At 42.8% G+C, this 13,348-nt stretch overlaps 1 protein-coding gene and 1 non-coding gene across 4 annotated transcripts in view; both read left to right on the top strand.

The window, feature by feature from the left end:
• IARS1 (isoleucyl-tRNA synthetase 1) overlaps window positions 1–13,348 on the top strand; it is a 225,591-nt gene that overhangs the window by 44,628 nt on the left and 167,615 nt on the right. For all 3 annotated transcript variants that reach the window (XM_074958200.1, XM_074958198.1, XM_074958201.1), the window contains exons 3-7: window positions 1,871–1,973; window positions 7,260–7,386; window positions 8,038–8,194; window positions 10,092–10,211; window positions 11,615–11,697. In XM_074958200.1, coding sequence (XP_074814301.1) covers window positions 7,268–7,386; window positions 8,038–8,194; window positions 10,092–10,211; window positions 11,615–11,697 — 479 coding nt within the window. In that variant the 5' untranslated portion in view covers window positions 1,871–1,973; window positions 7,260–7,267. The remainder of the gene's footprint in view (window positions 1–1,870; window positions 1,974–7,259; window positions 7,387–8,037; window positions 8,195–10,091; window positions 10,212–11,614; window positions 11,698–13,348) is intronic.
• LOC141991789 (small nucleolar RNA SNORA84) lies at window positions 2,031–2,165 on the top strand. Its single transcript, XR_012640476.1, has one exon. It is a non-coding gene; the product is annotated as a small nucleolar RNA SNORA84 (small nucleolar RNA).

The raw sequence follows: 13,348 nt of genomic DNA, 5'->3' as shown, positions 1-13,348 counted from the left end.
GTGTTGTGATAGAAATCAATATTTTTGAAAATGTAGAAAAACATCCAAAAAATGTAATACATTTCAATTGGTATTCTATTGTTTAACAATGCGATTAATTCCGATTAATTTTTTAATCGCAGTTACTTTTTATTGAGTTAATCATGTGAGTTAACTGTGATTAATTGACAGCCCCAATCATAATCATATAATGGTGAATATGTGGGTACAGGGTGTCCTTTTGAGGTACAGTGTATCAGTATTTGGGGTTCAAATAGTTTCCATCAGCTTGTATCTCCCTCTTGTGTCACGGGAATGATGTTTTTTCAACAGACTGCTACATGATTTTAGTAAGGCTTTTGACACAGTCCCACATGATGATTCTCATAAGCAAACGAGGGAAAAATGTGTTCTGGATGAAATTACTGTAAGGTGGTTGCATAACTGGATGGAAGACCGTACTCAGAGTAGTCATCAATGGTTTGCTGTCAAATTGTGGGAGGGTGTTGCCTAGTGGGGTCTTGGAGGACTATGTCCTGGGTATAGTACTATTCAATATTTTCATTAATTATTTGAATAATGGAGTGGAGAGTGTGCTTCTAAAATTTGGGGATGAGACCAAACTGGGAGGCGTTGCAAGTACTTTGAAGGACTGGATTAGAATTCAAAACAACCTTGACAAATCAGAGAAGTGGTCTGAAATCCACAAGACGAAATTCAATCAAGACAAATGCCAAGTATTGTGATTAGAAAGGAAAAATGAAAGGGGAATGGGGAATTGCTCAAAATGATCTGGAGGATATAGTACATCACAAATTGAATATGAGTCAACAATGTGATGCAGTTGTGAAAAAGGCTAATCTCATTATTGTGTATATTAACTTGAGTGTTGTAAGACATGAGAGGTAATTGTCCTGGTCGGCACTGGAGAGGACTCAGCTGGAGTACTGTGTCTAATTCTGGGTGTCACAATTCAGAAATACTGTGGATAAATTGGAGCGAGTCCAGAGGAAAGTGACAAAAATGATTAAAAGTTTTAGAAAAACTGACCTTTTTAAGGAAAGGTTTTTTTTTAAAAAAAAAAAAAAGGTGGGCATGTTTAGTTTTGAGAAAAGAAGACAGAGGGGTGACCTGATAAGTCTTCAAATTTGTTAAGAGCTGTTACAAAGTGGAATACAGTAATCCAGTTGTCTTTCACGTCTACTAAAGACAGGACAGGAAATAATTAGCTTAATCTTCAGAAAGGTAGTTTTAGATTTAGACATTAGGAAAAACTATAAAGGTAGCTATTTTGTAGAATAAGTTTCCAAGGGTTGTGGTGGAATCCTCAGTCATTGGAGATTTGTAAGAACGTGTTGGACAAATGCTCGTCGGGGTGGTCTAATTTTTATTTGTTCTGTCTCAGATCAGGGTGCTACTTTGATGACCTCCTGAGGTTCCTTCCAGCCTTACATTTCTGTGATTCGGTGTTTAATTCTTATACCTTGAGCTCCCATGGTGATGTGGGTGCAGTGTCTTGGAGGCTATGAACAGTGCAACCCAGTCAGGATGGGTACTGCAACCTGCTTCTGGGTCATGACACAAAGACCAGAAGTAGTAGAGTCAGAATATTGCATTGTTGTTTTTGTATTATGAATGGTCTGTCTTTAAGGCACTAATTTGTCCTTTATCCCCCGCTGTATCAAAGTACTAGATTTAACATAGTAAATTCTGTGCTCTAGTCTTGTGTCCAGTTGTAGTTTATCTACTAATGTAGCAGCTTGATATAATTTTTGTGGTAGCAGTTTTTATTGGCTTAACGTCTGTTAGTATTGTTTATGCCACAGCTTCAGGTAACTAAGCATAGTTTTGTAGTATTAAAAGTCAAGTTTTTCTAAATTCTGTCCTGCAGATTGAGAAAACTGACCTGTAATGAGGAGTTACTACATCCCTGATCTTGCCCATTAAATGGTTTTTCGACGCAGTTCTGAAACATTAGGCTTCCATCAATTCAGGTAAAATTCCTTTGTGCTGTTAAAGATAGAAAGTCTTTGCTATGCATGTGAATGTGTGCCCTGTGGTTACTGGAAACTGTTGTGTTGGTACAGTGCTCCAGTTAGTAGAAATGGGCCAAAAGTAATACTGTGGTTTATGCATGGAGTCTGTGATATCATAGCAGCCTCCATAGCCCGGTTACAGTTACATTTTATTAGTATCTTATGAACAGAAAAGAACTTTTAAAATATTTACTATAGTGAGTCATGAGGAATTGATGACTTCATTCAGAGAAGATCACCATGGTAGATACTGAGTAAACTTATGGTTTAGTATGTTTGTATTTGCTGCCAATCAGAGGAAACCATTGTGTTTGATAGAGTGTGTGTAGTGATTAAGGCAGAAGGCTTTGCATTTGGGAAATACTGGTTTTATTTTCACTTCAGCCACTAAATGGCTGTGTGACCTTGGGGCTGTGAACAAAACATAGATGATCCCTTCCTCCAATAGTGACATGGAGCTAATTAATGTTTGTAAAGCACTCCAACATCCTAGGGTGGAAACCCTAACCCTGCAGAAATGTGAAGTACTGTTATTTATATTAATTAAGTCTTAACATCTAGGCCAGGGGTTCTCACCAGGGCCATCCCTACCCATACGCAAAGTACGCAGCTGTGTAGGACACCAGGAAATTTGGGGCACCAAATTTCTCAGTGCCCTGTGCAGCTGCGTGCTGCTCCAGCCCCTGCCCCACCTCTACCACATGGCCCCCGCCCCTGCTTCGCCCCAGCCCCGCCCCCACTCCACCCCTTCCGCAAAGCCCCCGCCCCACTCCACCGCTTCCTGCTCCTGCTCCGCCCCAGCCCCGCCCCTACTCCCCGCCACCGGTGAGTGCAGGCCCAGCCCTGCTGCAGTCCTCAGGGAAGTACAGCGACCTGGCCCCAGCTGCACCGCCGGTGAGAGTTGGGGGGCGGTTCCTTCCCCCTCCCCCCCGCAGAGGCCTTGGGGGGGGGGGTAGGGAGGCTGCGTAGGGCCCCAGAATAGCTAGGGACGGCCCTGGTTCTCACCACAATTTTTTTGGTGTCCTCAGAGTGCAGCCACCAACTCTTGCTGGTAGCTGCTCAGACAATTTTTCATAAAATACTTAATTTACTTTAGAAAAAACAAATTTGCACATGTATATGTTCAAATCATAGTAATTTATGTAGGGCGTTTTTTCAGACTCAATAATAAAAATAATGTACAGTTGTCTCTATTCTTTACTGGACCTAAACAGAATAGAAACACAAATAAGGTGCTCTGCATGTTCTTGTCTTTTCTTATTGTTTCTCTCCCTTTTTTTTGGCTGCATTTTTTTAGATTTGCTAGCTACTGTGAAAAGTGATATTTGTATGTTTGTTAATATCATTTTCTCACAGCAGCAGACTTGTTAGCTAGCTGGGAGGCAGTAAAAAGTGATATTAACAAATATACAAATACCATTTTTCGTAGCAGACTTACTCAGCCCTGGCAAGCTGGGGAACAAATTAAACCTTGGATGGGGAGCTGGGTAGGGAGGCAGCAGTGGAGATGAGAGGGGTGGTGAGCCTAGGGATAGAGTCCTGTGGCCAAGGGATGGAGGCCACCGCTGAGTCGTCAAAGCCCTGAGCCCATAGCCTCGCGGTCAGAGCCCGTGGCAAGAGCACGCAGCCTGAGCCTGCTGCCCACCACACCAGGGCTGAAGCCAGAAGTCTGAGCCCCACCGCCCTGGGAAGATGGGCAACTCACACCAGCTGTCTGCTCCTCCGGTTGTTTTCAAAGGGGAGCAAGGCCCAACCCCTTCTGGCAGCCCCAGAGGAGGGGCCGCTGCTTTGCTCCTCACTTCCCCAAATCACCACCCAAGAGGCTGTGGCTGCAAGAAAAGCCCCTGGTGGCCGAATGCAGCCACAGTGGCCACATTTGAGAAATACTGGTGTAGGGTTATTGCTCGCCTTGTTAGAATACACAAAAGCGTTGTCTTGTTCAAGACTCCTTATAATCATCAGCTAGTGGTTTCCTTGATGAGCTATGTATCAGAAGATGACTTTGTGCTATAGCAATAACCAGGGCTAAATTGTGGCATTAAGCCATGTACTGGAGATGGCGCAGAGTCGTGCTGTCCCAGGAGACTTTTTTCTCTAAGGAGGTACTTCCTGGAGTGCGCAGCTACTGCGCCAAGGTTCTGTGGATCTGTCTGTCAGTTGTCAACTGGCTCTACTGGCTGACCTTGTTGAGGGAGTGGACCTGCCTCCTTCATATGTCCTTTGCACAGAAAAACACTTTCATCATCTCCAGTTCTGTGGAATCTTTGCACTCTGAGCACAAGGACTCCCTTTATGTGCCATTGGGTGCTTTGCTTCCCTCCAACATTTGCACAGGGGTCAGACACAGTCTGGCCCAAACTTGTGAAAGATATGTGGCATATCTCCTCCTAAAAGGGCCATGTATTTCTGAGGAAATATGAGGAAAACTGAGGAAAATGAGCCATCCTTACTGTTATGAATGTAGTACAAATCAGGGATTGAAAAATTCACCTACCACCTCCCTTAGGTGAGCAGTTCTTGGATGTGTTTTGAGAATGATGGGTGTGTGACAGGTTCGATCACAGAGACCCCCTTGGGACTGCCACTTGATGTGCTGAGAGTACCTCTGAGCCCATTTTCCCTGCCAGCTAGGGACTTCAGTACCCTGTCTTGTTGAGCCAGACACACTAGCCTGCTGCAAACACCGACCCAAGTCTGAACCACGTCCCCCAAAGCTGCAGACTTAACTGAAAACAGCTTAGGAAGTGCTCCTGTCTCTAGCACCCAGACACTCAGTTCCCAATGAGATCCAAACCTCAAATAAATTTGTTTTACTCTGTATAAAGCTTATACAGGATAAACTCATAAATTGTCCGCCCTCTATAACCCTGATAGAGCGATATGCACAGCTGTTTGCAGAATGAAACAAAGCACGCAAGTCTAGGCCTAATATATTAAGAAACTGATTACAGATGAAATCTCAGCCCCAGAGATGTTCCAATAAGCTTCTTTCAAAGGCTAGACTCCTTCCTAGTCTGGGACCAATCCTTTTCAGACCAACGTTGTAGTCTGTGGCCTGGGTCCAGCAATCGCTCACAATCCCGTAGTTACTGTCCTTTGTTCCAGTGTCTTTCAGGCATTTCTTTGGGGTGGAGAGGCCATCTCTTGAGCCAGCTGAAGACAAAATGGAGGGGTTTCCAGGGCCTTTTGTATTCTTTTTTGAGGGCAGAAACCCCTTTATTCTCCTGTGCAAAGTCACAGCAACAAGGTGGAGTTTGTAGCCACCTGGGCAAGTCACATGTCTGTGAATAATTCAACTTTTTGCAGGCCGACGCCATTGTTTACATGTTAGTTTGAACGTTCCCAGGAAAGCACAGATGTGGATTGGCATCTCCCAAAGTCCATTGTCAGTTAAGTGTTTCTTGATTGGGCACTTACTGAGAATAGTCCTTTCTCAAGAAGCCGACCAAATGCTTCACTGAGGCTACTTAGAATCAAACACATTGAGATACAAGTACGTAGCCAATATTCATAACTTCAAATACAAAAATGATACACACATATAGACAACATAATCATAACCAGCAAATTATAACCTTTCCATAGACACCTCACTTGACCTCCTCTGTACAAGACCTGGGGCAACCATAGGACCCTGATTGCAACAATGATCTTTACGGTCACAGTTCATGTCAATAATGTCACAGGGTGGACAGGCTAAGCTGTCATTTTCTGCAGCATTTAAACTTTCACGTTTTAAAAAAATGAAGCTTCTGGATTTTATGGCGGTGTGTAAAAAAACACAAACAAACAAACAACCTTTTGATCATGAATTGATGCTGTCTTCCTGAGTAGTGCTTCTGATGCTTCTCAGTGTACTTGACAAGACTGAATACAATTAACAAAGCTCTGTCTTTTCAGTTCTGTGATTCACAAACCTGTGGGCAGCAGTGAAACTGAAGACTCTGACTGTTTCATTTTTGCTGTGGTTTGGGAAACCCAGAGCAGTAGCAGCAGATATTGGAATAGAGACAGATTAAAGCTTCTTCCCTTTTTCACCTATCTCCACAGCCACTTAAGCAGACAGGATTTCTCCTGAATATCACTGTGTCATTGGTACCAGTATGTTCCATCAGCACGGGTTCCACCCCAGCACTCACTACAAATTTATGTAGATGTTTTGTGAAATCTGTGTTCAAACCTGAGTGTCTCACAGTCACATACTCATGTATTTCTAATTGTCAAATCTTCTAGCACTATTGCATCTCCATGTGCTGGAGAAATCTTGTTTGTGAATGAGAAATAATTGTCCTTGTAGTGAGTCATTGACTCAGCCAAAATTAGAGTACAGCTTTGGGCTCTGACTTTTACACTGGGCTGTTTTTTAGCTCTTCAGGGAATTGCCAGGAATAAGCAAGAATGGGCTGTTGGCTGAAAACTTTGGCTTGATTTTTTACTGAGAGCAGAGAACTTTGCTTCTGAAAATTAGGTGAACAGGTTGATTAGAACTTGTCAGAGCCATTCACCAACTCCCAAGGTGCATAGTGGAGGTTTTACCTCCAAATAATGGGGAGCAACAGGAGAAAAGTAATAAACAAGGGCAGGAAAATGTTACTGAACAGCTCTGGTTGCAAAGTCAGATAGAAATTGTTGCTCTCCACTTTTCTTCTTTCTTATCACTGATCTAACTCCCTGTCCCCTTGTCCAGACCCTTCCATCCTCATCCTTCACTACACATCTATTGTACTTCCTTTTACATTGCCATTGTAGTTTAAATGCTGATTTGGGATCCAGCTCAGATCTCTATATTTAAAGTGTTAAATTTGAGCTGCTTTTTAATACCTGGGAGAACCACAACCTGACTAGAGGGGGAAAGCACAATTTCTTAAGTTTTTCATGGAAGTGCTCCTTCAAATCTGGAAGAAAATTTGAAAAGGCATTTAGTTTTAAGTACCAAGGAAACCCAGTGGAAAACCAACAATGAACATAATCAAGAGTAAACGGAGAACCACTTCCTCATATTATTGTATCACCATGAAATATGAAAATACTTCATAGTGTATTTAGAACAGACTGCTACCTTAGTGACGATTTTGAAACAAGCTGCTAAGCTGTGATCAAGAATCTTACTGTGATATGGTGGAATATACTATGAGATTCTTTTCTAATGGCATAGTGTACTGTATTGAGAAGCTATTTATCCTTGCTTGTTCTGTCTTGAAAATCAAAACTCATTTTCTACATGATATTGTTTGATCCTTATAGGGGAAAGAATGGTTCAGCAAGTTGCAGAAAACATAAATTTTCCTCAGGAGGAAGAGAAGATACTGAATCTCTGGAACACACTTGATTGTTTTCAGGAATGCCTGAAACAGTCAAAAAACAGACCAAGGTAAAAAGCAGCATAAAAGATACAACTGGTATGCATGAAAATAAAGTGCTTATTTACCTGTAGCTCTTCTCCCTTCTGCTTGTCCACTCATACTACAGCTGCTGCCTCCTTTAGAACTCTATCTAAGCCAGCACCACTTTCCATGTTATTACCTTTTCTTTTTTTTCCTCCTGAAGAAGGGGTGTGTATGTGCGCACGCGCGCGCACACTTTACATCAGTTTTAGCTCCAGTGCTGGTATTGTAGAACCTCAGAGATATGAACTGACCAGTCAACCACATACCTCATTTGGAACCGGAAGTACACAATCAGGCAGCAGCAGAGAAAAAAAAATACAGTACTGTTAATTTGTTTTTAGTAATTTACATTTCAGAGAAAGCAGCATTTTTCTTCTGTATAGTAAAGTTTCAAAACTGTATTAAGTCAATGTTCAGTTGTAAACTTTTGAAAGAGCAACCATAATGTTTTGTTCAGTTACAAACATTTCAGAGTTGCAAACAACCTCCATTCCCAAGGTGTTCATAACTATGAGGTTCTACTATACAACTTGCGGAGCCATATAAGTAGGAGCAGCACAAGCACAGAAGAATGGTCTTCCTGTTTTGTGAGGGCTGATTTTGAACTAATACTTACTTTGCCTATTGTTTCACAGATTTACTTTTTATGATGGCCCTCCATTTGCAACTGGGCTTCCCCACTATGGCCACATTCTTGCAGGAACCATTAAAGATGTAGTAACCAGATTTGCTCACCAGAGTGGCTTTTATGTAGACAGAAGATTTGGATGGGATTGTCATGGTTTACCCGTGGTACGTGCAATAAGTGATCCTGCAGATATTTTTGATACCTTGATCTTTGCATATGGTTACCTGTGCATCTGAATAATTTGTTACTTCCTCTTCCCTGCCCTCCTCTGTTACTCACCCCCCTCCCCCGAATTCCTCTAAAACAGTGGTCCCCAAACTTTTGAGGGTCTTGCAGCCCTCCCCCACCCCCGCCTCTCTGGAGCTGGGCCTGGGAGCGGGGCCATGGCTGGGGCGTGGGGAAACGTGGATAGGGATAAGGGGGTTGCAGCTGGGGGAGGGCCTGGGGCTGGGAGCTAGGCCACAGCCAGGAGCAGGGGTGGGAGCAGAGCTGCAGCTGGGTTGCGGTGGGGGCCAGCAACCAAGCCTGCAGCCAGGTGTGGCTCCACTCCCAGCCTTTTCCCCAGCCTCATCCCAGGGCCAGGAGCAGAGCCATGGCCGAGGCTGGACATGGGGCCAGGTGCACGTGGCGCTGGGAGCCAGGGATGTGGCTGAGGCTGGGACCGGAGCAGAGGTGGGGGTGGTGAGGGGTTGGATGGCGCTCCCTCCCTGCCCCCATAGGGGCTGGCCTGGGCCCTACCGTCCTCCCCACATGGTCCTCCATGCCACCTTGGACGGGTTGAATCACAGAAACCTCCTTGGGGCTGCCAACTGATGTGCCAAGACTACTACTGCCCCTGCTTTCGGACTCCGGAACCCTGCCTGGCTGTGCCAGACATGCTTGCCAGCCACAAACACAGACCCAGGTCTGAACCATGTCCCACAAACTGCAAGCTTAACTGAAAGCAGCTTAAGAGACGTTCCTGTCTTTCAACACTCAGATGCCCAACTCCCAATGGGGACCAAACCCCAAATAAATCCATTTTACCCCGTATAAGCTTTAAACTTATGTATAAACTTCTATGGATAAACTCATAAATTGTTCGCCCTCTATAACACTGAGAGAGAGATATGCACAGCTGTATTAATACCAGGGGTGGGGGAACAGCTGTGCATATCTCTCTATCAGTGTTATAGAGGGCGGACAATTTATTAGTTTACCCTGTATAAGCTTTATACAGGGTAAAATGGATTTATTTGGGGTTTGGACCCCATTGGGAACTGAGTGTCTGGGAGCTAGAGACAGGAGCACTTTCTAAGCTGTTTTCAGTTAAGTCTGCAGCTTTGGGGGACGTGGTTCAGACCTGGGTCGATGTTTGCAGCAGGCTAATGTGTCTGGCTCAACAAGACAGGGTACTGAAGTCCATAGCTGGCAGCGAAAGCAGGGGCAGAAGTAGTCTTGGCACATCAGTTGGCAGCCCCAACGGGGTTTCTGTGATCCAACCTGTCACACCACCCCTTTGGGTTCTATCATCTCCTTTGTACATGGAGTACCTTTACATGGTATGTATTTTTTGTTTGGCCCCTGCATCCCAAATTTGATCCTGGGAAACTGAATGAGTAATGCCTGGTAATAACTTTAGTGGACTAGCATGTCATTTAGAAATTTGGAATGTTCCAAAGCAAATGATTCAACAAACTGTATATTTTGCTGTGCAAAGTACAAGTAGCTATGCAAGCCTATTGTTAGTAGTTACCATGCAAAGGATGACTGTTTATTGATTTACTTTGTTTATGACAGCCCTTATTTCTGAAGGATAGACTCATCCATTACTGGTGTTATTGTGTATGTGAGTGCAGGTAATGGTTGTGGGAGGAGAAAACCCTGTACATGCAAAATAGGAGCTCAAATGTGCATGCTTTTTTGCATGACAAACTTGCACATTCAGATTTGAATCTGGGGCTTTGGATGTATTTGTATAGCCATAGGGCCGGGACAAATATTTAATGAACTGGAAAATCCTGAAGGTTTTGCACTGCAATATATATTGACTTTTTTTCCCCCTCCCCTCCTCCTCTCCAGGAGTATGAAATTGACAAAACACTAGGAATCAAAGGGCCAGAGGATGTGGCTAAAATGGGTATTGCAGAATATAACAATCAGTGCAGGGGGATTGTGATGAGATACTCTACAGAATGGAGGGTAAGTAGAATGTCAGTATTAACTCTGCCTGTGTGTCTAAAATTGTGTGCAATTCTTATGGAATTCAGTAGGACATGGTGGAACTACTTTTGCTGCACCTGAGGAAAAATAGAGCAGCGCTAACAGTGTTGACGGATGACCGCAGCAGTCCCAACACTGCCTTCTGCATGTCACAGTACTGAGATAAAGTACTTAAGCTGCCAGAGTCCCTACTCCCCAGGCGGTGGGTCGTGGCATCTGCATTTCAGAACAAGTCAAAGAATTGAGGCAAGGGGTTGTGAAATTGCATGGCATTGTCTTGATGACGCACTGTTAAATCGCAATGTCCAGATGTCACTGTGTGGTGACATCAAAGGGAATTCAGAGAGAGCAAAATCTCAAATTGAGATCCACTGTTTCAATGTGAATAAAAGTTAAATCTGAAAAGGACTAAGATTTTAACTTCAATAAAACATTGACCAAGAACATTGGGCGTACATTACAAATTTTGGTCAGTTTGTACCCACAAAACTTGTCAGCATTTTTTGTGCATGTAGCTTGCTTGTGATGGTGAATCTTTGTAGATGTGCATCTACTTGATTGCAGGAATAAATGTAGTTTGACTCTTACTGTACCAACATATATCAATATCAGGAAAGGTCTACCCTGTTTTTGGTCATGTTGCAAAGATGGCACAGCGCATAGTTACCCACCCAACGAAAGGATATCGCTTATCAAAGTGAAGCATAATGTTCATGTAACTTACTCATTAATTGACTTATGTGCTCTATGTGAGTAGATGTGAAGCAAAGACTTGTCAGAGTCCTTGTGGCTTTAGCAATGTGGCTTCCTAGTATAGAGAGGCCAGAGAAGGCAGCTGGTCCTGAAATAATTTTGTACAGTATTTACACAATGGCTTTTCCAACTCTGATTTAGATAAATGTTCAGAGCTCTCAGACTAAGTAACCGTGTAGAAATGGAGAGAACTGTGAAGCTCTGTTCTTCTCCCCTTTTTGACTATCGCCATAGCAAATACGTGGTTATGATCAAAAACATAACTAGTGCAGCCAAAGCAAAGTTTCTGGTGAATCATTTGGCTGTATGCTGAGCAAAGATCTGCCTCACTAGCTACAATTCACTCTCAATCTCTAAGTTTAGTTGCAGTGAGTAGATGCTTCTGTATTGCATGGCTTTGGATTTAAGGAAAGGCCTGTGTCCATGACCTTTTCTTGGCATACTCCATGCTAGATAAAATGCTCTACCCTGAACCATTGTCAGGCTTGACTGTTTTGTGGGCTTGGTTCACTGATAGGGGTAGAACATGCTGCTTTTTCAACAAGCTATTACAAAGAGATAAATCTGGGAAATGTACCATGATCTTTGTTTTAAGCTGCCTTTCAAGCTGTATGTTCATATTTTAACAGATTAGCGTTACCAGACTAGGACGATGGATTGACTTTGACAAGGACTATAAAACTCTATATCCTGAGTTCATGGAGACTGTCTGGTAAGTAGTTTTAGCATGCTGTTGATGCCATTAGAAATTATCTCTTTAAAATGCTCTGGTTATTATAATTGTACAGTGAGATATTATTTTTCCCTCTCTCCCCCCCAACCCCTCCAAGGAACATGTTTCCTAGATTTCTCAAGAGGTTTTCTTTTACACTACTGAATCAGAAGTATGGAAAATGGGTCAGTTTAAGCATCTCACCTATTATTTCTCTTGGAGCTTATTTCCAGGTACAATGTGAAAATGTGTTAGGCAAGAGATTTAATGATCTGCCTGCTCTTTGTTGACTTGAATAGAGCTTTCGAAAGAAAAATATAAAGTGGACATTAATAGAAGAAGTGGTCATTGCTAGTCTGGCCCTGAAGTCTCATACCTGATCTACTCCATTCAAACTTAACAAAACAGGAGTACTTGTGGCATCTTAGAGACTAACAAATTTATTAGAGCATAAGTACTCCTGGTTTTTTTGCGGATGCAGACTAACACGGTTGCTACTCTGAAACCATTCAAACTTTGTAGGTCTGCAGAATGGCCTTGAAGATTTTCTGTGTCTCTTTAACAAGCAAGGGTATCTAGCCCAGAAAAAAATTCCCTTGATGTTTCCAAGAGGACAAACAATTCAAACTCTAGATAGCTGTAGCCGAAACCCTTTTGTTAGGTTGAATTCAGATGCTGGGAATCTAGTGCTTTTTCAGTTTTTTCTTTTGTGGCTCTGGCGTTTGGCAGCTTCTTGTGACTTCCCTGGAAAATCACTAGGATGGCTCATCAGCCCTCTGGTGGAATGCCAAGGGTAGTTACTAGATTTCCAAAGGAGAGAAAAAAGATATTACTTCACCTGCTTTGTGTCTCTAAGGAGAGAGATCCTGCATGGCTGACGATTCCCAAATTCAGCTAACACTGTGGGCAACATCATAATGGCCTTCAGGTGTTAAACTCACAAGTGGAATTATATAGCTAAACTTAGTTCAGTGTTAAATTTATGTCCGAGGCTCATTATGAATGATGATGTAGTTTTTTAGTTGATGTGAACTCCCCCTATCCTTCAGGTCTTAAATTTCTCATGGGTTGTTTTTATAGAATTTTTCTGTTCTCTCGTAATGATTTCTCTTGCATGTAAAAGTAAACATATTTAGTGTCAAATTAAATGGGTAAAATGAATTGCAGATTACTAATTTCTGCTTTGACTTTAAGAATGAACCACAGCTAATCCTCTTGAGGTGCTCTGACCTGACCATGGGAGGAAAATATGACTCCTATGCCCGAGGATAAGGACGAGATGCCAGTATATTAATAATGGTAATGCAGTGTCTCACTGTCCATAGTCCTTCAGTTAAATGCACGAAGGATTTCTTAATTTTTCTACCTATTTCAGTGACACTTCTCTTCCAGCTGTTCCCAAGACACAAGATGCTGGAGACTGATCAAACAGCATTTCTAACAGTTACCCATGGTGTGATTAATTGATTGGCGATCTCTTGATTCGAGGATGATCTCTACCATGGATTTACATATGGGTCCTGAGATGACTCAGGAGTCTGATCCTGGAACCACAGATTTGCCCGCAGTAGGTACAGACATTTTGTGGCTGGCCAGTAACCTGTTGAGAGAAAGTTATTTCTTTTTCCTTCCTCCTCTCTCTCTTTTCAGC

The sequence above is a fragment of the Natator depressus genome, chromosome 7 (genome assembly GCF_965152275.1).
Source record: "Natator depressus isolate rNatDep1 chromosome 7, rNatDep2.hap1, whole genome shotgun sequence".
Classification (NCBI taxonomy): Eukaryota; Metazoa; Chordata; order Testudines; family Cheloniidae; genus Natator; species Natator depressus.
This window is presented reverse-complemented; position numbering and strand designations above follow the sequence as displayed.